This window comes from Microtus oregoni, unplaced genomic scaffold (assembly GCF_018167655.1).
Source record: "Microtus oregoni isolate MIOR12 unplaced genomic scaffold, Mior012 000015F_ref0000493, whole genome shotgun sequence".
In the NCBI taxonomy this organism is placed as follows: Eukaryota; Metazoa; Chordata; class Mammalia; order Rodentia; family Cricetidae; genus Microtus; species Microtus oregoni.
Window position 1 is genome coordinate 36,398,899 of NW_024543074.1, and position 26,028 is coordinate 36,424,926.

Here is a 26,028-nt window from a genome sequence, read left to right on the forward strand (position 1 = left end):
GGGAGTCTCAGGGTTCATCCAAATCCTAAAGATCACCTGCATTTATTTTCCAAATATCTTTCATCCCCCAAGATAAACTGAGGGGAAAGTTCGTTAGCATTCTGTTTCTGGGGAGTAGGACTAAAGTCACATCCGCAGCTCTGTCACTAGCTTGGAACTGACACCTCTTCTTGGGCTATCTTCATAATTACAAAGATATTATCTACATTATCTACATAATTACAAAGGATCAGCATAACACCAGCATATCCTGAGCTCCTGAGACAGCCAGTCTGAAGATGCTTTTAGCACCTCTGTTGCTATTGTGGCTTGAGAGGTTGGCTGCTGATGCAGAAATATGTGGCCTGTATAATTTTTTTGCCCCACACTAGAGGAAATGAGAATAATAAGGTTGCACAGTGGCGCTTTGCTTACCTGGTTCTGTAGTTGAGATGAGGGTGCCCGAGTATGGACAGCTGCTTACACTTGTGTACAGTTTGGCTTTACTTTGGATCTCTGTCTGCCATAGGTACTTTTCCCTCCAAGCCACACACCCTCTTGGATTTGATGATGTTGTCCGATTAGAAATTGAGTCCAATATCTGCAGGGAAGGTGGGCCGCTTCCTAATTGTTTCACGACTCCATTACGTCAGGCCTGGACAACGATGGAGAAGGTAACTAGATCTTCAAATAGTAAACTACAGGAGTTTTACTTGTAGAGCCTGAAAATGCATTGTATAGCACAACAGTGGGAAACTGAAGTGGTATATAGCATAGTGATTAAGAGCAGTGATTAAGAGATTTGCACCGAGCCGGGCGGTGGTGGCACAGGCCTTTAATCCCAGCACTTGGGAGGCAGAGGCAGGTGGATCTCTGTGAGTTTGAGACCAGCCTGGTCTACAAGAGCTAGTTCCAGGACAGGCTCCAAAACCACAGAGAAACCCTGTCTCAAAAAACCAAAAAAAAAGAGAGAGAGAGATTTGCACCGTGACTTGTAGGCTGAGTGGCCCAGGCAGTCACTGAACATCACATTGAAACACTAATTTTGTGGTTTTTGATCATTTTTGAGATATCACTAACAGCTTAATAATAACGTCAGTATTTATAAACAACTTATTTAATGATTTAGGACAGATTTGTCAGGAATTGTACTGAGTCTGGGGCAAATTTATGAATTTATGTCACTGAAACATTTCATGCTTATCCAGGTGGAAAGGGATTGATTAAGCACTATTATAAAATGCCAGACACACACTATTGGACTTAGATGCTAGGGAGGTAGCTCAGTCAAATTTGAGTTAGGATTCTCAGTGATTTCTTAAAAAAAACAGGTAGGAGAGGTAGCTTCTTATAATCCTAGCACTGAGGACCTAGAAACAGGAGGATCCCGCCAATCAGTGAGCTCCACGTTCAGTGAGAGACCCTGTCTTCAAAGATAAGGTAGAGGAGTATTTGAGGAAGATACCTAAAATCAGTCTTTGGTTTTCACTTGCATGCACATACATACATAAAAAGACTAAATTTAAAAGAATTAGTATAAAAGCAAGGTATAACAAAGCTAGAGATAATGTAATAAAGTATCAGTAACAAACCAAGATAGTAACTTTTTTATGATTTGAAAGGAAAATCCAAGTCTGGGGGATGGGGTATAAAAAATATAAACTTAATGAGAAATAAAATACAAAGAAACAATGTAGTTGGGCTTACAACCTTCAATCTCAGATAGGTAGGAATTAGTGTTCACAGCTAGGAGATATGGGGTGGCTTGGTTGGTAATGTGCTTGCCTTTTAAGCACAGGAACTTGAGTTTGATTCCTGGAAGTCAAACAGAAATGCTGAGTAGAGTGGCATACATCTGTAATATTCCTGTGCTCACTGGCCAGACAGTGTAGAGTAAATTAGCGACCTCCAGACCAGTGTGAGACCATCTCAAAGGAGCAGACCAAGTTCCTGAGGACGACACACATAAACTGACATATTACACAAAAGAGAAGGACAGGCAGGATATTTTAGAGGTCAGTTCCCAGAACACATGGTGTAAACAGAGTACTAACACTTGAAAGTAGTCCTCTTACCTCTACATGTGTGACATGGACATGGACACCTACTTTCACATATGCGTGCATGTGTGCAACAGTAAATTAAATTGAAAAAAGAAAAGTGAAAATTCAGTGACAGCTTGGGCAACTGAGGGAAATCCTGTCTCAAAAAATAAAAGTGATTGTTTCTGTAACTCAGTGGTAGTGCGCTTGACTGTCATGTGAGAGATCCTGGGTTCCATCTTCAGGACTTTTGGGAGAAGGAGGACAAAATAGCTCTTGATAAATGTTGATTGGTAAGGAATTTGTACTAGGGTTTTTTTTTTTTTGTTTTGTTTGTTTTTTCAGTGGTATGGGGGCATTGGAGACCCTTCAAGACAGAGTTTGCTTATGAAGCCCAGGTTAGCTGTGAACTCATGATCTTCTTGCCTCCACCTTCCAAGTGCTGGTTATAGACATGAATCACTGTGCCCCAACTACCCTGCCCTAATATTAACAGTAGCAGACTAGCAGGTAGTTCAGGATATGAAGACATGAGTGATGCATTCAGCAAACACTTTTGAGTATTTCTACACTGGTTGTTGTTGTTATTAAACCAATGGGACTTTTGACCTTTGAAACTTAGGTCTATGAGAAGACATTTCATTAGACAGACATATCCACAGTTGTGCTAAGTGCTGTGAAAGCCGTCTGTAGTGGAAAATAAAAATGATAAACATGAGTACTTATTCAGTATATTCAACCCATTAATAATTCCTAATGACTGTAAAAACATGCTCCAATTAGCATTTATTCAACAAGTGTCCTTAGTTACTTGGAAACAGATAAAAAACTAGCATTGGGAAGCTTGTACAGATAATTTGATGTGTTGCAAGTGATATACAATGATAACATCCTTTTGATATTCACCATATATTTGAAGACTAGAATTCAACTTAGCAGTCATATTCCTTGTAATATTTTGTTTACTCGTTTGGGGGGTTATTTTGGTTTGGTTTGGTTTGGTTTGGTTTTTTGAGACAGGGTTTCTCTGTGTAACAGCTCTGGTTGTCCTGAAACTTACTTGGTAGTCCAGGCTTGCTTCTAACTCACTGAGATCTGCCTGTCTCTGCCTCCCGAGTACTAGGATTAAAGACATTCACCTCTGCCTCCTGGCCCCTTTGTAATTTTTTAAAGAAGTTTTTAGTTTTAGTTTTCATGTCCGTGTATAAGTTTGGATACCAGGGTGAAGGTGCCCATGGAGATCAGAGATGTTCTGTCCTCTGGGAGCTTAAGTTACTGACGTGACGGTTAATGATAGACTTGTAGATAAAGCTTTTAAAGTTAAGTACTAGATGTGTTTGATTTTCATTTTTAAAATGCTGTTCCTCTTTCAGGTCTTTTTGCCTGGTTTTCTGTCCAGCAATCTTTATTACAAATATTTGAATGACCTCATCCATTCAGTTCGAGGAGATGAATTTCTCGGAGGAAACATTTCACTGGCTGCTCATGGCTCTGCCTGCCTTCCTGAGGAGTCTCACTCAGGTGGTTCCGATGGCTCCTCTACTCAGGTATCAGCTAATGTCAGTCTTTCAGTGGGAAGGAAGGCATACAGAGCCTTTCCTTCGAATGCCAGCAGCTGATCCCATTGATATGTTTTAAGTAGTAGACACAAGAAAGTAAAATCAACTTGCTTGTAAATTCTAGTCAAACTGCCAGTTGTGATTAGGCTTATGTAATACTGTGAGTATCATGCTCTTTCACTAAAGCTTCCGTCTGCTTAGCGACATGGCTTTTCATTTTAGTAACCAAGTGTGTTTGTATTCATGCACAGCAGTGTGCCTGACATGTGTTAATCCTCGGGCCTTATTCACCTTGGTTTTGGGACAGAATCTTTTACTGGCTCAGGACTTGTTACTAGCTTAGGCTAACTGGCCAGCAAGGTCCAGGAATCTGCCTGTCTCCACCTCCCCAGATGCCATGACCTGCCTGCATGGCTTTTAGATTGACCTGACTGTGTTGACATTGACAATAACATATACAGAAAACTGGGATCGGGTAGGCATACACTCTGAATGAGGTGCATTAGCAGCTCTGAAATTCAGTGTATTTGTTATATAAAGCTGAATTTAAGTAGGGGGCCTTTTGGGGGAGCTGTCTCAGGCTGCAGTCATCCAGGAAGAAGCAGCATGGTTGATATTTTCTGCAGCACCTGTCAATATCTATACTTAGACCAAGGGAAGGCCTTGCCAATCCCATGGTTCTGAGGCACTGGGGTCCTTGATATGACTGCTCATGTCAACAATACACATTCACACAGGATTTCCACTCAGGACTTCATCTGTCCTTCACATCCCAGGGACTGGGATTATAGGCATTTCACCATTCCCAGACTCTGTGCGGGTCTGGTGCTGTGGATCTTAGGTTTTCATGCTTGTATGACAAGCACTTTACTATCTCTTCAGCCCAGTAAGAAGTATTTTGAACTATGTTTAGTTCAAAACTGAAGAGCTCTTTTACAATTATTTGAGAAATTTTAATAACTAAATTTAGGATACTTTTTGTTACTAGTGAACTCAGATTGTTTTGATTTGTTGAAAATGTTATATTTCCGATGTGTGTGTGAGTGCAGATCCACACGTGTCACAGTGAGTGTGGGAACCAGACTGCAGTGGTCAGTTCTCTCCTTCCACTCTGGGTTCCAGGTAGAGAATGCACGTCCTCCCTCGGGCTTGCTCTTCTTGCGAGCACTCTTACCGTTCAGCTGTCTCGTTGACTTGAACAAAGGTCTCTTATGGTTTTCTGGTTGGATGGTTGGTTGGTTGGTTGGTTGGTTTAGGTTTATCGAAACAGAATTTCTTAGTAGCTATGGAGCCAGTCCTGGAACTGTAGACCAGCCTGGCCTTGAACTCACAGAAATCCACTTGCCTCTACCTCCTGAGTACTAGGATTAAAGACTTATACCACCACCACCCAGCTCTTATGTTTTTTCTACCAATTTTGAGTTTGTTTTGGACTAGAATACTGTTATACCTTTTTGTTTGTTTTTTGAGCTGTTTATTTTTTTTAATGTTAGATAGCATACCTTACCTGATTCCCCTAAAATCATAGGAAGTAGCATATGTCCAAGACAGCAAATCAAAAGACACTATGAAGTTAACTGAGGGTCAGAAGGTAAGTTCATTCAGAAGAGGCACTTGTCATGCAACCTGAGTTCAAGTCACACAACACACATAAAGGTGGAAGGAAAGAACATATTCCACAAAGTTCTTTGGCCTTCATATGCACATGGTGGCACATGTTGCCCACCCCCACATCATGCAAACATGGACATGAACAATAATTTCTTAAATTAACTGATTTTTAAAATTTCTGTACTCTGTGAGATTTCACCATATATATTAATCAAAGTCCTACCCATTATCTTCCCATTCCTTAATGCCTTGTAAAGTTGTGTCTTGTAAATTTTTATTTTTGAGACAGTGTTACTGTGTTCTAGTAAGGAGGCCGCTTGTTGGTTACCAGCCGCTTAACCCCGAAATAATCACACAGAAACTGTATTAATTAAATCACTGCTTGGCCCATTAGCTCTAGCTTTTTATTGGCTAACGCGTACATCTTAATTTATTCCATTTTTATTGATCTGTGTATCACCAAATGGCTGTGGCTTACCTGGTAAAGTTCCATCCAGCAGAGGCTAGGCTTCTCTCTGACTCAGCCCTTCTTTCTTTCAACATTCAATCCAGTCTTCTCTGCCAAACTCTGCTCCTCCCCGCCCTGCTCTGCTATAGGCCCAAAGCAGTTCTTTATTCATTAATGGTAATCACAGCATACGAGGGAAATCCCACATCACTACGTAGCCCTGGTTTTCCAGGACTTGAATGTGTAGACCAGGTTGACCTCAAACTCTCAGATCCACTTACTGCCTCCTGAGTGCTGGGAATAAAGGCATTCACCACCACACCCAGCTCCATTCTTAGCACCTTTTCCTCCCCTCCCAGATAATTTTGTAAGCAAGTGTGTTTGTATGTGTGTGCACAGGGGCTAGAGGTCAGCTGTGGATGTTATTCCTCAGACATTACTGTGTGAGTGTCTAGGAAACTGCTCATTGGTTAAGAGCACTCGCTGCTCTTGTAGAGAACCAGCTTGATTGCCAACACACACATCAGAAAGTTTAAATCTGGCTCTCAACACACATACGTATGAATGAATGAAGTGAATGAATGAATGAAATGAATTAATTAAATCTTTTTTTTTTATTTTTTATTTTTGGTTTTTCGAGACAGGGTTTCTCTGAAGCTTTGGTGCCTGTCCCAGAACTAGCTCTTGTAGACCAGGCTGGCCTCGAACTCCCAGAGATCCGCCTGCCTCTGCCTCCCAAGTGCTGGGAATAAAGGCATGTGCCACCACCGCCCAGCTAAAGATGTGTTGCATTTGCTTTGGGTTGTTTTTGTTGTTGTTATTTTGTTTTCGTTTGGTAGGTTTTGTTGTTGTTGTTTCAAGACAGGGTTATTCATGTAACAGCCCTAACTGTCCTGGAACTAGCTCTTGTAGAACAGGACTCAAACTCACAGAGATCTGCCTGCTTCCACCTCCCAAGTGCTGGGATTAGAGGTGTGTACCACAACTGCCCAAGAGCCTGTCTTAAACAAACAGACTTGGAGAGATGGCTCTATGGTTAAGAGCACTAACTGCTCTTCCAGAGGATCCACATTGAGTTCTCAGCACCAGCGTGGTGGCTCACAACAGTCTATAACTCCAGTTCTGGGGGCTCTAACTCCCTCTTCTGGCCTCCAAGGACACAAGGCAGGCATGTGGTACATAGAGTACATACATGCAGGCATTTATGTTTAAAGATAAGTCATTGCCAAATCTAAAGTGATGAAGACTTGCAAATTACCATTTTCCTCTAGAATTTAAGTTTTTGGCCCATTTTAAAGTTGGTTTTATATATGGTGTAAGATGGTTAACTTCATTCTCTTATTTGTAGAAAATAATGACTGTAAATTATTATTTTGATGATAAGCTCTTACTATTTAGCTCTGGCTGGCCTAGAACTTGATATGTAGACCAAGCTGGCCTTGAACTCAAAGATCACTTGCCAGTGCACGACCACACCCAGTACCCAACTTCATTCTCTTTCCACTAGACATCCACACATCTCAGCAACATTCCTCAAATACTAAAGAGAAGAACAAAAAACTATGGGATTTTTGGTACTGTATTGTTTTAATTAATATCCTTTTCAAAAATCAGTTGACTGAACTTGAGGAGTGGCTCAGTGGTTAGGAGCATTGGCTGCTATCCTGAAGAACAAGGGCTTCAATTCCTAGCACCCACATAGTGACTCTCACAGCCATCTGTAACTCTAGTTCCAAGACATCCTATGCCCTCTTCTGATTTTCTTGGGCACTGCATGCACATGGTGCATTGACATACATACCAGCAAAACATAAATAAAAAGAAATTTTAAAAAATGAGTTGATCAAGTCTAGTCTATTGAATGTCTGTGCTTGCGTCAATCCCACTGTTGCTGTTGTTTATGTATGTGGAGATGGGAGATGTGTTTGGACGTGACGTAGCTTGCTTGTGGAAGTCAGGACAGCTTGTGGAAGTTGTTTCTGTCTTTCTCCCACATCAGTCCTGAGGCTTGAACTTAGGTTGTCAGGCTTGGCAGCAAGCCCTGTTACCCACTGATCCATCTCACTTGCTCTAGTTCTATTGGCTTTAATTCTCTGGCTTTGGTAAGTTAGGATATATGCATCTTCTTTTAACTGTGGTGAGTTTGGAGTAGTTTGGTTTGGGATTTTTTGAGACATGGTCTCCCCGTGTAGCACATCGTGACCTCGAACTCTCCATTTTAGTCCTTGGCACCTGAGGGCCACCACACCTAACCTGTTTGGGTTTTGTTGTGTTCTGTTTATTTTCAAGATTGTTTTGTCTGCTCTGAGTCTTTCCATTCCATATGAATTTAGAGATTGGCTTTTTCATTTTGATCAGGACTGCGTGAAATTGGTAGATACTACTGAAGTATTAACATTATAATGATAAGTTTTCTAGTCTGTGAAGATAGAATGTTTCCACTTATGTCCTTATTTTCTTTCAGCATTATTTTATATTACATTTCCTTGCTTTTTTAGTCCTACATTTTTCTTTATTTATTTATGTATTTATTTTGTTTTATGTGCATTGGTGTTTTATCTGTATATATGTCTGTGTGAGGGTGCTGGATCATTTGGAACAAACAGTTACAAGCAATTGTGAGCTGTCCTGTGGGATTTAAACCTGGGTCCTCTGGAAGAGCAGCCAGCTCTTAACCCCTGGGCCACCTTTCTAGCCCTAGACTTTTCATTTTGATGCCGTTAGAACATAGTTTCTTAATTTTCTTTTTCTAGTTTTTCACTTAAAGTGCATAGAAAAACAATGATTTTTGGTATTGATCTCATACTTTTAGCTCTTAAGTTCATTTGTTAGCTCTAAATGTTCTCGCATAGTTTTAGGATTTTCTGTTATCTAGAAACTAGTTAGTTTGCTTTCTGCCCACTTGGGTTGCAGTTGGGTTTTTTTCTTGCCTTAACTGCTCTGCCTGGGGTTTCTGCTGTAATGTGGACTAGAAGCCAGAAGAACAGGCATAGTTGCTTTCCTCCTGACCTCAAAAATTTTCAGCTTTCTTTCCTTTCCTGTGCTGTTAAGTCTAGATTCATGGGTTCTAGGTTTTGTTCATTTTGTTTTTAATAGATGTTCTATTTAAGATTGAAGAAATTCATTGCTAAATGTGACTTATAATTTTCTTTAATTGCAAGTGGATATATTAGATATTTAAAAATCGGGGGGTTATACTAAGGTAACTGTATATAAGTTTGAGAGTTTGATTCTCTTGATGTAGTAGTGTATTAAGTTTCTCATGATTTTCAGATGCCGTGTGTTCCTAGGACAAATCCTACTTGCTTATGTGGCTGGATTTATTTTTATTGAGGATTTTAGAGCCATAATTCATGAAATACTGCCTACACTCCATAGATAAATGTTGGTTTTGATTTTCTGGTGATGGTCTTACAGTTGGGGCATGTTAGTTGCTTGTCTTTCTCATTGCTGTACCATATCTAACAAAAGTAACTTAAAAAAGGAGTGGTTTGGGCTGGAGAGATGGCTCAGAGGTTAAGAGCATTGCCTGCTCTTCCAAAGGTCCTGAGTTCAATTCCCAGCAGCCACATGGTGGCTCACAACCATCTGTAATGGGGTCTGGTGCCCTCTTCTGGCCTTCAGGCATACACACAGACAGAATATTGTATACATAATAAATAAATAAATAAATATTTTTTTTTTTTTAAAAAAAGGAGTAGTTTGCCGGCGGTGGTGGCGCACGCCCTTAATCCCAGCACTAGGCAGGGGCAGGCGGATCTCTGTGAGTTCGAGGTCAGCCTGGTCTACAGAGCGAGTGCCAGGACAGGCTCCAAAGCTACAGAGAAACCCTGTCTCGAAAAACCAAAAAAAAAAAAAAAAAAAAAAAAAAGGAGTGGTTTATCTTGGCTCTTGGTTCTTGAGTACTTCTGTCAGCTCAGTGCAGTTGGGCACACTGCTAGCAGTGCCTTCTAGACACCACAGTGACATATTCCTCTAATATACTCCAGTGCTCCTTTCTTAGTTACATATTTTGAGGCCTTTTTTCTCAGCATATGATCTATTCAGTTATTTTATTTAATCCATCTCTTAATTACAGATTAGGTTTATTCTTCCCATTTGACATTTTAAACAGTGCTCCAGTGACTGATGTTAACTGTAAGTCATTTTGCACACCTGTGAGCTTATCCATAACAGCTCTGTGTGCAGGGTGTCACCTGTGTGACAGGGTTTCTCTGTAGAACAGGTTTGGTTGTCCTGGAGCTCACTCTGTAGACCAGGCTGGCCTCAACCTCACAAATTTCTGCTTGCCTCCGCCTCAGGAGTGCTGGTATTAAAGGCGTGCACCACCACCTGGCTATTATACCATTTCTAATATTTGGAGTTCTGAGTCAACTCAATAGCTCTATATTTCAGAAAAATACCAATTCTGACCTGCTTAGTGTTTTCTTTTTTTCTCTTTTTTTTCCATTTTTTATTTTGAAATTAGAATGCTGGAGAGGAACTGACTATACTTAATAGTCACTGTAGGTGTGGTTCTTTTTCTTCTTTTTGTCATATAACCTCACTGAAAGTTGAAAGCATTCATTTTCCCTTTAAAAGTTGGACATTGGGGGCTGGAGAGATGGCTCGGTGGTTAAGAGCTTTGCCTGCTCTTCCAAAGGCCCTGAGCTCAATCCCAGCAACCACATGGTGGCTCACAACCATCTGTAATGAGATTGGTGCCCTCTTCTGGCCTGCAGGGATATATGCAGGCAGAACACTGAATACATAATAAATAAATAATTTTTTTCTTAAAAAAACTTAAGAAATAATAAAAATTAAGTTTAAAAAATAAATAAAAGTTGGACATCATGTTTATTAGGTAATGTACAAATGCCTGGATAACTAAGTTTTACGTATTGGAAAAATAATGTCTGAGGATAGCATGCACTGCAGCATAGGTCATTAGAAAGACAGTTTGGTATACAAATGCTTGTTGTGTATTTTGGTCTTGTGCTTTCCTCTTTTCATTGTAGCTGTAGGATGTGTTTCAGAACCGTTTCCGTTACATTCCTTGGTGAAGGAGCTAGGTGATAAACGTGTTTGAAACCACTTTATACTAGTCTTTCATCTTCCAAACTCAGGACTTTTTTTTTTAAATACATACTGCTAATTTTATAATTTCTGTTGTAGTCCAGTGTGAAAAAAGCCAGTATTAAAATTCTGAAAAATTTTGATGAAGCAATAATTGTGGATGCTGCAAGTCTGGATCCAGAATCTTTATATCAACGGACATATGCAGGGTAAGCTTAACTTGTGTAGAATTTAGCATCTTTTAAAAATTAAAAAGAATTTAAATACCCAGCATTTTTATATATCATGTAGTATAGTGATTATAAGGAAGCCAAGCATTGTGGCCCATCTTTAATTCCAGCACTCAAGATACAGGGACAGATCTTTGTGAATTCCAGGCCAGCAAATCTGGAGACCCAAGTTCATTCAGCTCCTGGAACCATGGTGGACGGAGAGAATCAACTCCCCAAAGTTTCCTCTCACCTCCACATGCATGTTGTGGCACATAAATAGCTGCATTTACACACGTGGCAGGTACATGCATAACATCAAATTACAAAACAAAGGTTTTTTTGTTTTTTTCGAGACAGGGTTTCTCTGTAGCTTTGGAGCCTGTCCTGAAACTAGCTCTGTAAACCAGGCTGGGCTCAAACTCACAGAGATCCACCTGTCTCTGCCTCCCAAGTGCTGGGATTAAAGGTGTGCGCCAATACTGCCTGGCTTTTTTGTTTGTTTTGTTTTTTGAGGGGGGAATTTTTTTTGTTTTTTTGGGGGGTGGGTTATTTGTTTGTTTTTGGAGACAGGGTTTCTCTGTAGCTTTGGGGCCTGTCCTGGAACTAGCTCTTGCAGACCAGGTTGGCCTCAAACTCACAGAGATTCACCTGGCACAAAACAAATTTTAAAGGAAGACTCTAGGGGTTTCTTGAGTTTTCAAGTCTGTCCACTTCTTGGCATGCTACTTAACCTATTAGTGTCTCATATTTAATACTGCAGTTCACTAAAGGGCATAAAGGAAGTCGTACATGAAAAACACTTAAAACAATGTCTACCGTCTAGGAAGCATATGGAATGCATCACTCCCATCTTCTCTCCACTAATATGTATCAGATTGATGATATCATAGTTACATGCTGTGTTCTAGGCTGCCTGCTTTACACATTCCATTGGATTCACATTTTACCTATTTTATTTAGTCACTTGTTTTGAGACAGGGTCTCACCATGTAGTCTTGACTGGCTTGGAATTCAGTACATATACCAGGCTCACAGAGATCTGTGTGCCTCAGCCTCCCCAGTGCTGGATTAAAGGCATGTGCCACCATGTAAGGCCATTTTAGCTATTTTAAAGTCTGGATCTTAAAAACAAAAATACACATAAAGTGAAAGGATGCTGACGTTGCTTGTTTGTTATGTAGCTATTAGGAATGTACTTAGTGGGGTTTTGAGCCTAGAATAGAACAACAACAGGATAGTTCACTTACTGACATTTACTAGATACACATAAAGTAACTTCTTTCTTAATTGTGGTTTGATGACTACTTAAACCTATGTAGATTTGATTTCCTTTTCTATGTGTGTGAATACCCTACCCTCAGTGTGGTTTGATGGACACATAAACTTGTATAGATATGATCACTTACCCTGTACTTGATCTTAACAGTTTGTGAAAGGGATTTCACCATGCCTTAATGCTTTTGCCAGAAATCAACAGTGGCATTTGGATGGATGAGAAGTCTAGAAAAAAGCTTTGAGGAAAACAAAAAGTTTAATCACATTGTCTTTGAAAGTACACAATGGCTGTGTCAGCTTTATAGTAATCTCTTTTTAAGTGTGTGTGGTTATGTGATATGTATATGTGGGTACACATGTCGTGGTGCAGATGTGGAGCCAGAGAACCCACTTGGTTGAGTTGGTTCTCTGTTTTCACCACCCTGGATGTGAACTCTGATTCCAGGCTACTGCTGAAAGTGCCTCTACCCACTGAGCCATCTTGCCTGCCCAGCTTTTGAGTAATGTTTAATGATTAGAGTGACCTTTTGAAAATAGCAGACAAAGGGCTTGCTGTGCAAGTATGTGGATTGGATCTGAGTCTGACCTCCATCACCTACGCAAAAACGCAGGCGTGGGTTTGTATTTTTAAACTGGGGAAGCAAGAAGGATCCTTGGGGGCTCATTGGCTGTCCAGTCTAATTGAATCAAGAAGCTCTTGGTTCAGTTCAGTTTTGAGGCCTGGCTCAAAAACTAAGATGGATGGGACCAGTGAGATGGCTCATAGGTAAAGGCACTTGCTGCCAAACCTGACTACCTGAGTTTAATCCGAGACCCACGTGGTAGAAGAAAGCTAACTCCTATAAGTTATCCTTTGACCTCCACGCTAGTGCTATGGTGTATGAGCTTCCCATGCAACTGCATAAATAAATACGTTAAATATAAATTTAAAACAATAATAAATACTGTGAAGAATAATTGAAGAAGACACCTGAAATCAACCCCTGGCCTACACATACACGCACTCTCACACAAACACATACACATGAACAAGTATACACGCATACATTGTAAAAAAGAAAATGGTAGACAAAGTCCAAGTAAGTTTTCTTGAAGATGAAATCTACTCTTAGGGAATTGTTCATCTACTTAGAACCTCACATAAGAAAGTCAATTGGTGCCGAGCGGTGGTGGCGCATGCCTTTAATCCCAGCACTCGGGAGGCAGAGACAGGCGGATCTCTGTGAGTTCAAGACCAGCCTGGTCTACAAGAGCTAGTTCCAGGACAGGCTCCAAAGCCACAGAGAAACCCTGTCTTGAAAAACAAAACAAAACAAAAAAAGAAAGAAAGTCAATTGGTGCTATTGCACATCTTTAATCCAAGCACTTGGGAGGCAGAGGCAAGCAGACACCTGTGAGTTCAAGGTCAGCCTGGTCTACAGACTGAGTTCCAGGACAGCCAGAGCTACACGAAAAATCCCTATCTCAAAAAACAAAAAAGAGAGTTGATAGTCAAGCATGATGGTTCATGTCTTTTATTACAGCAGAGGCAGCAAGATTTCTTTCTATAACAAGTTCTAAGACAGCCAGGGCTACATAGAGACCCTGTCTCAAAAAAGAGAGAGAGAGACCACCACCAGTCAGTTACAAAATGTTTCATTTACATATATATATTAAAATACTAAATGGGTCAGAAAAGAATTGATGATTTTTTTTCACTTTCATCGTTAAAGATTTCATTGTTTTAGTTTTATTGTTTTATCACCTATGAAGTTTTTTTCAAGGCAAATAAATTTGTGTGTGTGTTGGTATGCTGACACACATACATGCCATATAATATAAAAACTCCTAGAAAGAATGTCTGTAAAATAAGACCCCCTTCCCAGAGTAAAATAATACATAGATACCAGAACACATGCTTCACTTCTCTTCTCTTAACTTGTAGTTACAAATAGGTTTGTTTTTTTTTTTGTTTTTTTGTTTTTTTTTTAATTAAAAGAATGAGCTTGGGCTAAAGAGGTGGCTCAGCAATTAAGAGCACTGAATACTCTTCCAAAGGACCCGAATTCAGTTCCCAGCACCCACATAGTAGCTAACAGCTGTCTGTAACTCCAAGATCTGACACACTCATACAGACAGACATCCACATACAGGCAAAATACCAGTGCAAATAAAATTTTACAAAAGAGCCGGGCGATGGTGGCGCACGCCTTTAATCCCAGCACTCGGGAGGCAGAGGCAGGTGGATCTCTGTGAGTTCGAGACCAGCCTGGTCTATAGAGCTATTCCAGGACAGGCTCCAAAGCCACAGAGAAACCCTGCCTCGAAAAACCAAAAAAAAAAAAAAAAAAAAAAAAAATTTTACAAAAGAGGTTGTTGGCAGTAAGTTCACGTAAGTTTAATGTCCCCTTTAATCACTCGTAAGGGATGATTTTCTTCCCTTCCTGCCCAGGCAGTCACTGTTACACTGTTGTACATTTTCTGCTGCTCATTTTTGTGTAATTGACATTACACGCTGTCCTGTTTTTAGTGATTTCATTCATGAGTTTAGGGGAGAGTTTTGGTTGGTTGTCTTAGTTTTGTTGTCTTCTGTACTGACCTAGCATGCACTGTACGCTACAGAACTACAGTTTCATCCCAAAGTTGTCATATATTTTGATCATGTAAAGCAAATCAGACTTTTTTTGGTTTCTTCTTTTGCAAAATTGTCTTGGCTAGTCTTGTGTCTATTCTCTGTATGAAATTCAGAACTTGGATTACCTACTATTATGTTTCATAAACCTTTTTGGGGGGTTTTAAAAGGAATTCCATTGAATTAGAGAATGTCTCTGTGAAAAGAGGTTCTGTTTCAAATAAACCTCACTTTGAATAACTTGAATTGCTATAAATTGTATTTCCAGCTATTGAACTATAGATGAGCTACTTAAACTTGGTTTTGAATTTTAGAAATTACATTCTTCTTCTCATCCTGTTTAGGAAGATGTCCTTTGGAAGAGTCAGTGACTTGGGGCAGTTCATCCGGGAATCTGAGCCTGAGCCTGACGTAAAGAAATCTAAAGGTTGTATGTAGTAGTTTTTATTCTTTATAGTAAGCTTTTGCTCACATTAGATACTAAATATGTAAGTGAAGAATTATTTAAGGTTTAAAGTGATTTTTAACTACCAGATTTTTTTAACTCTCTGCATATGGGAACTTTGTGTAAATACCTCTACAAAATCTCTTCCTTTGAGTAAAAAGTTATTGAACTTGACTTTGCTCCTACAGAAGGTGCAGCAGGAAGGGATACATTGTTTTTCCATTTTATTTAAAGATATACATCCAGTCTATGTTGGCCTTGTGTCTTATCCTGTGACCCTTTAGTTTATTAAATTTCCTCAGTTACTGAAGATTATTATGAAATATGTAAGGAAAATAATAAGTTGAAATCCAAATCCTTTATATAACAGTCAGTAGAAGAATGACTTGGTCAAGACTTAAGCTTTAGTGTTGCATGAATAAAAACCGACAGACAGATATTGGGGTTCAAACTGAAGATGACGAAAACAAAGCAGTCAACCACTGGAGAGTTCTTACCTCTACCAAGGCTGAGCGAACCTGTGCTCAGCGTGACTGCAGACTGAGACCCTGAGCTCCTGTCTGCTCCCATCTTTATTCCTCTCTAGGGCTGGGATTAAAGGCATGCACCACCACTGCCCGACCTCTGTGGCTAACTAGTGTGGCTGCTAAGATTAAAGGTGTGTGCCACCACTGCCTGGCCTATATGACTGACCAGTGTGGCTAACTTTGCACTCTGATCTTCAGGCAAGCTTTATTTATTAAGACACAAATAAAATATCACTATAATTCAGACTAAAGTCTTGTTTCTTTTTTCATTGCGTGTATTTGGTATATAGACGTGTTTACTCACTTGCACTGGCGTGGGACTGTTTTCCTTAATCACACCTTTTATTTTTGAAACAGGGTCTCTAACAAAACCTGAAATTTGCCTTTCAGCTAGACTGACTGACCATTCAAACCCCACCCCCCATCTTGTCTCCACCAACTCATATGCCAGCAGTGAGGTTACAGATGTGCAGCTGCACCCAACTTTTTATGTGGGTTCTGGGAATCTGAACACAGCAAGCACTTAAGCACTTTGCCCACTGAACCATCTCCTAAGCTCCTCTTTTTTCTTTCTTTCTTACTTTTTTTTTTTTTTTTTCAACAGAGTCTCACTGAATAGTCCTAGCTGGCCTGGATTTCACATACATCTGTCTTCTGTCTCCTGAGCACTAAGATTAAAGGCATACACACACACCTAACTGTTCTTTTTTTTTTTTTTTAATAAAAATGCATTCTTTGTTACTGATTCCAGTTTCAAATCATTGGTTCACCCAAGAAATTTTTGGAAACAAATATGGATCCATTCAGATGACATCTAGAACTTGTCAGATACTAACTTTGCAAAAGAAAATGCCCTACTTTATATATTTAAAATAGGAGCTATTGTTATTCTTTTGGGTTTAATAGCACTGTTTTCTTTTGTGCTTTATCTGTTTTTAAATGCAAATGTATACGTGCATTGATATATATATATGTATGTATTCTTAATGTAGGGTGTGTGTGTGTGATGTTTAGATGTGTGAGTATGAGTATCTCCACCTCCTCCTCTGCATAGGAGTACTAGGATTGCATGCACACACTACCACACCTGGTTTTCACCTGGGTGCTGGTGATCGAACCCAGTTTCTCACTCTTGCACAAGTGCTTTACTCCCTGGGTCTTAATACAATTATATTTTGATAAAGAATTTCACTACTATTTTCATGAATGATCTACTTTTTTAAGGAAAAATGCAAAAGTTTTTGAAGTAATATAGAACAAAGAGAGCTTGCTTTCTAGTTGACTTCATTTACCTATATAATCGATTTATTTCCTGTTTCATCAGAGCTGTCTAAGGTGTTTGGGTGAAGAGTGTAGAAAGTAAAGAAAATGTGAAACATTTTTTTTTTTTTTAGTGCTGGTACATGCTAAGCAGTGTTTTACTAAGCTGCGCCCATAGCCAGTAAATGACTTTTGAGTTCTCTGTTTCTGTTCATCCTAATTATTCAATCTCCTCATGCCATTCATTCTAAAAAACACTAAGTGTCTACTGTGCCTAGGAGAAAACAAGTGCTGTTTTCTCTACAACTCACATGACAGCGGAGGAGACAGTAAACAGATAAACGTCACTTATGCATCTGTTAAATACTTAGTTATGAGTGTAAAAGGCAGGATAATGGATTGTCAGAGAAGTGGGAAGTAGCATTTGAAAGGTAATATTCAGAAAGGTTAGCCTAGGCTCAAGGTGGCCCAAGGTTCCAGGAAGAGAGGGGTATGGGTCTAGCAGTGTCTGGAGGGAGTAGAGGACTGAATTGAAACACAGCAAATGAGCAAGGGCCAAGACCAGTGTGTCTAGAGTAGATGGTAGTAAGGAGCACTGCAGAGATTAGAGAGCTCGTGGTTCATTGGATTAGAGAGGTGATATGACGTGACTTGTTGAAGGAAGTGTTTTGGCAGTCAGTTGTGCTGAACACAGCAGTTTAGGGAAGTAAAGAGGCTTTTAGTCAGTGTCTAAGTCAGGAATGGTGCTCATGAGCTAGGCTCAGAGTAGGAAAGCAGTTTGGTTTGTGTTCTATTAGAGGAATAGGCAACAGGATTACATTTCTGCCAGCAATTCCTTCCATTAAGATGATTATGGGTGGGGCTGGAGAGATGGCTCAGTGGTTAAGAGCTGCCTGCTCTTCCAAAGGTGCTGAGTTCAAATTCACCTCATGGTGGCTCACAGCCATCTGAAATGAGGTCTGGTGCCCTCTTCTGGCCTTCAGGCATACACGCAGAAAGAATATTGTATACATAATAAATAAATAAATATTTTTAAAAAAAGATGATTATGGGTTTTTGTTTGTTTTAATTTAAGGTTTCTTTTATGTATATGAGGCTTTTTTTTTTTGCCTGCAAGTTTTATGTGCATGCCTGATGCCCATGGTGGGCAGAAGAGGGGCTTGGATCTTTTGAGACTGGGGTTACAGATGATTGTGAGCTACCATATGATGCTACTGAACTTGGATCCTCTGCAGAAGCGACAAGTGCTCTTAACCCCTGATCTAACTTTCTTTGTTGTTGTTTTTGTGTTTTTGTTTTTCGAGACTCTTAATAAGACACATTCCATGAAATCAAGGCTAATAGTTTATACTGTTTGATTAAGCATGTCTGTAGACACTGCTGTGTCTTTTGGTTGTCAAGATCGCTCTTTAAATCACATGGGTTTTGGTGATCCAGGAGCATAGAGATTGAAAATACTTCAGCCATCCTGAGTGCCAAGCACTATGCCAAATGTCATGGCTATAAATAAAAGGGTGTGGTCTGTCAGTTTTTCTCTGGCTTGGTTCCTTTCTTTGACTTCTGACCTGTTAAACATATCGGGTTAATTCCAGCATTATCTGCCTTCTAGATTTTTCTAATTATGTTACTCAGTTTACTTTTCTTGCCATTTCTTATAAACTGGAAATTATACGTTTTAGCAGAAAATATTTGTCTGTAGTATTGTTCAAAGATTCTTCGTGGCAGTGTGTGGCACACTCCTTTAATTCAAGCACTTGGGAGGCTGACGCAGCAGAGAGCTCTGTGAGTTTGAGGCCAAAGATTGAGACTCCCGCCTAATATTGAAGTTATATATTAAAATACCACCTAAAAAGAGCTACAGAACATTTAATAGCAGTTTAGCATACAAAATGGAGTGGCGTGAGATTTTACTTTTCATTTCCCCCTTATCCTCTACTGTGAAACAAGGACTGAACTAGAGAATGCATCATGGTCAAGTGTCAGGTCCAGACGCTACTGCTTGTCATGCTTGTCATCCACCCTCTTCCTTCCTACCTGGATAAAAGCTGTCCTCCTTGCTGGAACCTAGGATCGCCCCTTCTGGTCGCTATGGTGTTGCTCTCTCACAAGCCCAGCTTTAAAATTGAGCTATGCCTTGCAGTTCTAAAGTGTCTTCCTTCAGAGGAACTTCTGTGGTTGCTGCCCTGCTGTGGTCTGTGTGCAGTGCTTTGTTCCTCATTTCAGTATTCTTTCTCAGACTGCCTGCCCACAGGAGCCACCAGCATACTGTTGTATAGCTTTCCTCTTGCGTAATTGCAACATTAGCACTGTGAACTCAGGGGTGGTGTATCTTTATTTGGCAATATATTCTGTTTCTAAAATTGTGCCTACCAGATAATAGTCAACATTTGTTGATAAATTAATTTTTAAATTCCATTATGTGATTATGTGAGTGATAAAACTATGAGCGCTATATTTCAGAACAAAGTCATTTTTAAATTTGGTTGCCTTTTGCATAGACATGTAAGTTTTGTTAGTTTTTTTTGTTTTTTCAAGACTGGGTTTCTCTGTGAAACTGTCCTGGAACTCGCTTTTTAGGCCAGACTGGCGTTGAACTCACAGAGATCCGGCCTGCCTCTTCCTGCCAAGTTGTGATTAAAGGCAAGTGCCTCCCCCACCTGACTAGTTTTCTTATCTATGCATACACCACCGTTTGATCTGCAGACACTCAAAAGATACTGCTCTAGCCCTAAGCAGTGAGAACTTACTAGAGTTTTCAAGGTAGTGTAGATCTTAGATGATCCACAAATGAAGAAACTGGGGCCTCAAGAGGTTTGTGGCTTAGATTAAACTGTTCGACTGTAATGAAATAGTCTAGCAAAGGCAACTAAAGGGAGAAAGGGCTTATACTGTCTCACAGTCAAGGGTACACTCCATCATGGCAGGGATCAGGAGGAGGCAGGAGGAGCTCGAAGCTGCTGGTCACATCAGATCCACAGCCGGAGCAGAGAATGGTAAATGCATGCGGGTGCTCAGTTCCCGTACCTCATCTATAGACTCCAAAACTCGAACCAGAGAATGGTGTTGCCTACAGTGTCAAGATTGACAGTTAACACCATCATCACACATAGCAACTCCAGGGGTTTGACTCAGATTATCCTTTGATGAGAGTTTTGAGTTTAACTCCCTTGCTCTGCCTGCCTTGCTAAGGATAAGGACAACTGACTGATTTTTTGTTTTGTTTTGTTTTGTTTTGTTTTTCGAGACAGGGTTTCTCTGTGGTTTTTGGAGCCTGTCCTGGAACTAGCTCGTGTAGACCAGGCTGGTCTTGAACTCACAGAGATCCGCCTGCCTCTGCCTCCCGAGTGCTGGGATTAAAGGCGTGTGCCACCACCGCCCGGCTTTTTTTTACTTTTTTTTTTTTTTGGTGAATTTTTATCCTTTACTGAACTATAACTCTGATTTGACTTTTAAAACCCTGGTAATAGAGCACAAAGATAAAGTTTTAAGAAAGATCCGGATGCTGGCAAGATGGCTCAGTGGGTAAAGATTCGTGCCATGCCAGCCTGGCAGCCTGAGTTCAGTCCCCAGAACCTATGCCAGCTCCACAGAATTGTTCTCTGATTTCCACATTTGGGTCATAGCACATTCTTGCCCCTCTCCCCCAGTAATAATAATAAGTATATATTTAATTAAAAGTGCTTGTGAATATCTTAGATGTTTCTGAAAATATGAGAACTTTTATTTCAGGACAAACAGAGTAAGTTATATTTCAAAAAATAGCAAGGGACTGGGTAGATGGTTCAATAGTTAAGAAAACTTTCTATCTTGCGAGGGAACTCAAGTTCACTTCTCAGCACTCAAAGGCAAGTGACTTACAACCATGCATAATTTCAACTCCATGGGAGACAGAAGCAGGCATATCTCTGAGTTTGAAGCCATCCTGATCTATAGATCAAGTTCTGGAACAGCCAGAGCTACACAGAGAAACCCTGTCTTACAAACAACAACTGGGTGGTAGTGGTACACTCCTTTAATTCCAGTACTCTGGAGGCAGAAGCAGGTTGATATCTGAGTTTGAGGCTAGTCTGGTCTAGAGTGAGTTCCTGGACAGCCAGGGTTACACCAAAGAAACTGTGTGTCTCAAAAAACAAACATAAAAATCATACGTCTTAATAGCAAGGAATTCAAAAATATGTGAGCTTGTATCCCTCCAGTGGCACCCCTCCTTGTCCCTGTCTTTGGGAGAGCCCTTCTGTGCCTCAGTCTGGAGACTGAACTCTGAACTCTATGGTACATGGTTTCAGAGCTAACTGCTGGCCAGAAGTATTTTTCCAGCAGTAAAATTTGAAAGAAATTGTGCTGAAGAGAGATAGATATCAAGAAGACTGTCAGTCTGTAGGAGTGGTACTAAGAAGGGAATTTGAAGTGAGATAAGATGTTAGCAGGAATTAGAAGGAAGAGTCCAGCCTGAAGGTTGGAAGTCGGGCAGTTGCAGGAGAGTAGTGCAGTAGTGAGCACATAATTCAGCAGCCGGGTGAGATTTTATTGACCCTGCTTTGCAATAACTGATGATCAGATTAGTATTTAACACCTCAAACGGAGGGCTGGAGGGATGACCTGGTGGGTAAGAATGCTTGTTGCTCTTTCAGGAGACTGGAATCTAGTTTCTAGGACCCACATAAGGTGGCCCAAAACCACCTATAACTCCAGCTCCAGGGGATCCAGTGCTCGCTCTATCTTCCATGGGATCCTACACCCATGTGCACAGACACATAGCAACAAATAAGTAAATTTTTTTGTTGTTGTTTTGTTTTTTGAGACAGTGTCTTTATTATGTAGTTCTGTCTTGGAACTTACTATATAGACCAGGCCAGCCTTAAATTGACAGAGCTCCGCCTGTCTCTGTCTCTGAGTGCTGAGATTAAAGGCGTGTGCCTCCACTGCCAGGCAATTTTCTTTTTTCTTTCTTTTTTTTTTTCTTTTTTTCTTTCTTTCAGGAAAACCTTCAATAATAAAAATTATTGAAGGAAAAAGATCTGGATTTTGTATTTTTTGTGAATGGTATATCTAGGCTCATTTTAGCTACTGAATTAATTAGGATCTTACCTGAAGAATTAATCTGTGGCTAGTGAGATGACTCAGGGAGTAGAGGCATTTGTGGCCAAACTTGACAACCTTAATTCAGTTCCTAGGACACCCATGGTGAAAGGAAAGAACCTATTCTTCTAAGTTGTCGTCTGAGTTCTACAGTTAGGAATTCCCACCAGCTCCCACCAATAAATAAATGATGTCTTGAAGGTGTTTTAGAGAAAAGAAATACTGCTCTTGCCTGTTGTTGCCCGCCTTTAATCCCAACACTCAGGAGGCAGAGACAGGCAGATCTGTGGATTCAAAGCCAGCCTGGTCTACAAAGTGAGTTCCAGGACTACACAGAGAAATTTGAAGGAATAGTTCAAACTGAAGAGAAAAACAAATTCATTCATCAGTCTCCTGATGTGTTGATAGATTCTTATACCAAACCATTATATTGATTAAGGATTTGTTTTCAGTGATAGCTACAAGTCTAACATTAACCACCTTCATCTGCCGAGAAGAGTAGAAGAAAAATCCAGAATCCTGAAACAGCTATTTAGAAGCATTTTAAGTCACGAATTTCACAAAGTTATTGTAAACATTGTGTTAAAGAAATGATCTGTTTTTATTAATGTTTTTAATAGGAAACTAGGAAAGAATACCCATGTCTAAGAGATATCTCCAAAATCATTTGTAACATAAAATTACATTAAAATCCATATTCATTTTGGCTTTGCTCACCAGGATTCATGTTCTCACAAGCTATGAAGAAGTGGGTGCAAGGAAATACTGATGAGGTGAGTTACAGAAGCAGGGAACCTACCCTTGTCTGAGGAAGGCTGCATGTCTCTTCCTGTGGTTACTTGTTACACAGATGACACGTCAGTGCCCTCTTATTCTGGTTGTAACAAGGAAGGCTCCACTTAGCATTTAATAATTGCCCAGTGGTAGCAATAAAAGTATCTTCAGAGACTGTGAGCACTGACACCGCCACCAGGTCACTAATGTAAAGACAAAAGTGGAGATGTTTTCTTCGGCAGTTTCAGTTGTAGTTTTAGCAGGAATCGTGTGGAATAATTAAGTACATTGAGAGATTAGAGTGGACAAAGAAAAGTGTTCTATTTTGACCTCAAACATAGAAAGTAATCACGATGTTGGCTACTCAGTAGCTGACTCTGTAAGACCGTGAGGTACATGTTAATATATCACAGCCAGCGGTGCCCAGATTCTTTGATATATAGGGAAGATGCTTTACCCAAATGATAAGCATGTTTGGAAGACTGATTATATGTATCTTGATTCTCCTAACGAAGGGTCTTTATCAACAATGTGAATAACTTCTTTCAGGCTCAAGAGGAACTAGCTTGGAAGATTGCTAAAATGATAGTGAGTGACGTTATGCAGCAGGCACACTGTGATCAACCATTGGAGAAATCTACGAAGGTAAGGGTGACTTGCATTCTGACTTAGCCTTTCGTTGCTGGGGTTTGTTGTTGTTGTTGTTTGTTTGTTTGAGACAGGGTCTTAATGTAGCCCAGGCTAGGCTCAAAGTCTTCTGACTGATGTCCACCTAGAACTTCTGATCTTCCCACTTCTGCATACCAACTGCTAGAATTATTGGCTGTGCCATCAAAACTGGTTTGTATGGTGCTGGGAGCAACCCTTGGGCTTTGCGAATATTACAGAAGCTCTCTACCAAATGAACTGTTTCTCTGCCCCTGGCCTGGCTTTTGTAAAGTAAATAAATAAACACACTGGCACATATTTTGATTGTTTAATAATAATTTTAAAAAGAGGAGCTAGAATTAGGACTCTGTGGTTAAAAGTACATACTGCTCTTGCTTGGGTGGGTCCTGAATTTGGTTCCCCAAATCCACAACCACCTGTGACACCAAGTATGATGGCTGCGGATCTCCTCAGATACCTGCACTCATAACCACATATGCATATATACATATATATGATATTAGGATACTTCTGTATCTGCCTCCGAAGCATTAGCTGCTATAGGAATTACCTTTCGTCATAAGGAACTGCAAGACTGATGAACTAAACAAAATATATTTCCAGATAGTGGACAGTATGTGATCTTCAAAAGCAGTAGAATTTTTTTTTCTTTTTCTTTCTTTCTTTTTGTTTTTCGAGACAGGGTTTCTCTGTAGCTTTGGAACCTGTCCTGGAACTCCCTTTGTAGACCAGGCTGGACTCTAACTCACAGAGATCCGCCTGCCTCTGCCTCCCGAGTGCTGGGATTAAAGGCGTGCGCCACCACCATCTGGCCAAAAGCAGTAGAATTGAAGTGATTCCCTAGCCCACTGTTGGCAGTTAGCTTCTCAAGTAGAGAAGGCAAGTCTGAACAGAGGCAGATTTGATGAACTTAAAAATGAAAAGGAACATTTAGAGAGGAAAAGCTTGATGTGGTTGATTATAGCAGTTACGAAATGGGGCATCAGAAAAGAATATGCTGTCCAGAAAAAAAGAGCTATAGAGATACTTGGGAAGGCCCTCAAGTCATTGACCAGATACCAGTCTTCATGGATGTACATGAAAATGCTTATCTCAGGGCTAGAGAGATGGCTCAGAGGTTAAGAGCACTGGCTGCTCTTCCAAAGGTCCTGAGTTCAATTCCCAGCCACCACAAGGTGGCTCACAACCATCTGTAATGAGATCTGGCGCCCTCCTCTGGCATGCAGGCATACATGGAGACAGAATGTTGTATACATAATAAATAAATAAATCAAAAAAAAATGCTTTTATCTCTAGGAAAAAAAAAAACCAAAAGTTAGATGTTGACTGATATCCAAAAGATGGGGCTAGGAATAGTTGGTGTTTCTTCTGGCCACAGTAATAAACAAAGAATACTGAGCATTGGGAGTTATGTCTTACTGTTGGAGTTAAGTGAAGCCTAATATATGTCAACAAAGTTTAAAAGCAGTTTGGAAGGATCAGACTACAATACAATTGTATGCCAAAACAAAAGTTGCCAGGTGATGGTGGTGCATGCCTTTAATCCCAGCACTCAGGAGGCAGAGGCAGGTGAATCCCTGCGAGTTCGAGGCCAGCCTGGTCTACAAGAGCTAGTTCCAGGACAGCTAGGACTGTTACACAGGGAAACCCTGTCTCGAAAAACAAACAAACAAAAAAAAAAAACAAAAACAAAAGTTAACCCTCCTTAAAGGAATATAGCATAAAGGTAGAAAGAGAGAATTGGAATATAGCATAAAGGTAGAAAGAGAGAATTGACTGACAAAATTGTCCTGACCATCACAGCCCATTGTAGCATGTGCATCCACCCATACACATCGTGCCTGCACACACACGCACAAAATAATATTGAAAATAATAATGGGGCTGGAGAGATGGCTCAGCGGTTAAGAGCACTGACTGCTCTTCCAGAGGACCCGGGTTCGATTCCCAGCACCCACATGGCAGCTCACAACTGTCTGAAAATGCAGTTCCATGAGATCTGACACCTTCACACCAACGAACATAATAAATAAAATTGAAAAAAAAGTTTAAAAAAAAATATATTTGATAAAGTCGGGCAGTGGTGGCTCATGCCTTTGATTCCAGCGCTTGGGAGGGAGAGGTTGGAGGGCCTCTGAGTTTGAGACCAGTCTAGTCTGCAGGGTGAGTTTGAGGACAGCCGGGGCTACACAGAAAAAAAAAAAAGAAAAAAGGAAAAAAAAAAAGAAAATAATGATCATAATGATCATGGGAAGCCTTCTCTGAAGAGTGGGTTTGGGGTTGGATGAGAGGGAAGGTGGAGGGAATGGGAGGAGAGGAGGAAGTGGAAACTGGATTTGGCATGTAAAATGAGAAAAGATAGAGTTTTTTTTAATTAATTAATTAATTTAAAAAATAAGCAAAATGTAAAAAAAAATAATAACAAAATTTAAGAGGAATGTCAAGGCAAACAGTATAGTGGGGAGAAATAGAAGACAGGATT

General features: G+C 40.2%; 1 protein-coding gene across 4 annotated transcripts in view; it reads left to right on the plus strand.

Moving 5' to 3' along the window:
- Akap10 (A-kinase anchoring protein 10) overlaps positions 1-26,028 on the plus strand; it is a 69,927-nt gene that overhangs the window by 36,808 nt on the left and 7,091 nt on the right. For 3 of the 4 annotated variants that reach the window (XM_041665227.1, XM_041665226.1, XM_041665228.1), the window contains 6 exons: positions 509-653; positions 3,395-3,568; positions 10,794-10,903; positions 15,137-15,219; positions 22,824-22,876; positions 23,427-23,522. In XM_041665227.1, the coding sequence (XP_041521161.1) occupies positions 509-653; positions 3,395-3,568; positions 10,794-10,903; positions 15,137-15,219; positions 22,824-22,876; positions 23,427-23,522 (661 nt within the window). Of the gene's footprint in view, positions 1-508; positions 654-3,394; positions 3,569-10,793; positions 10,904-15,136; positions 15,220-22,823; positions 22,877-23,426; positions 23,523-26,028 lie in introns of those variants that run through there. The other variant, XR_005975656.1, reaches the window with a different exon arrangement.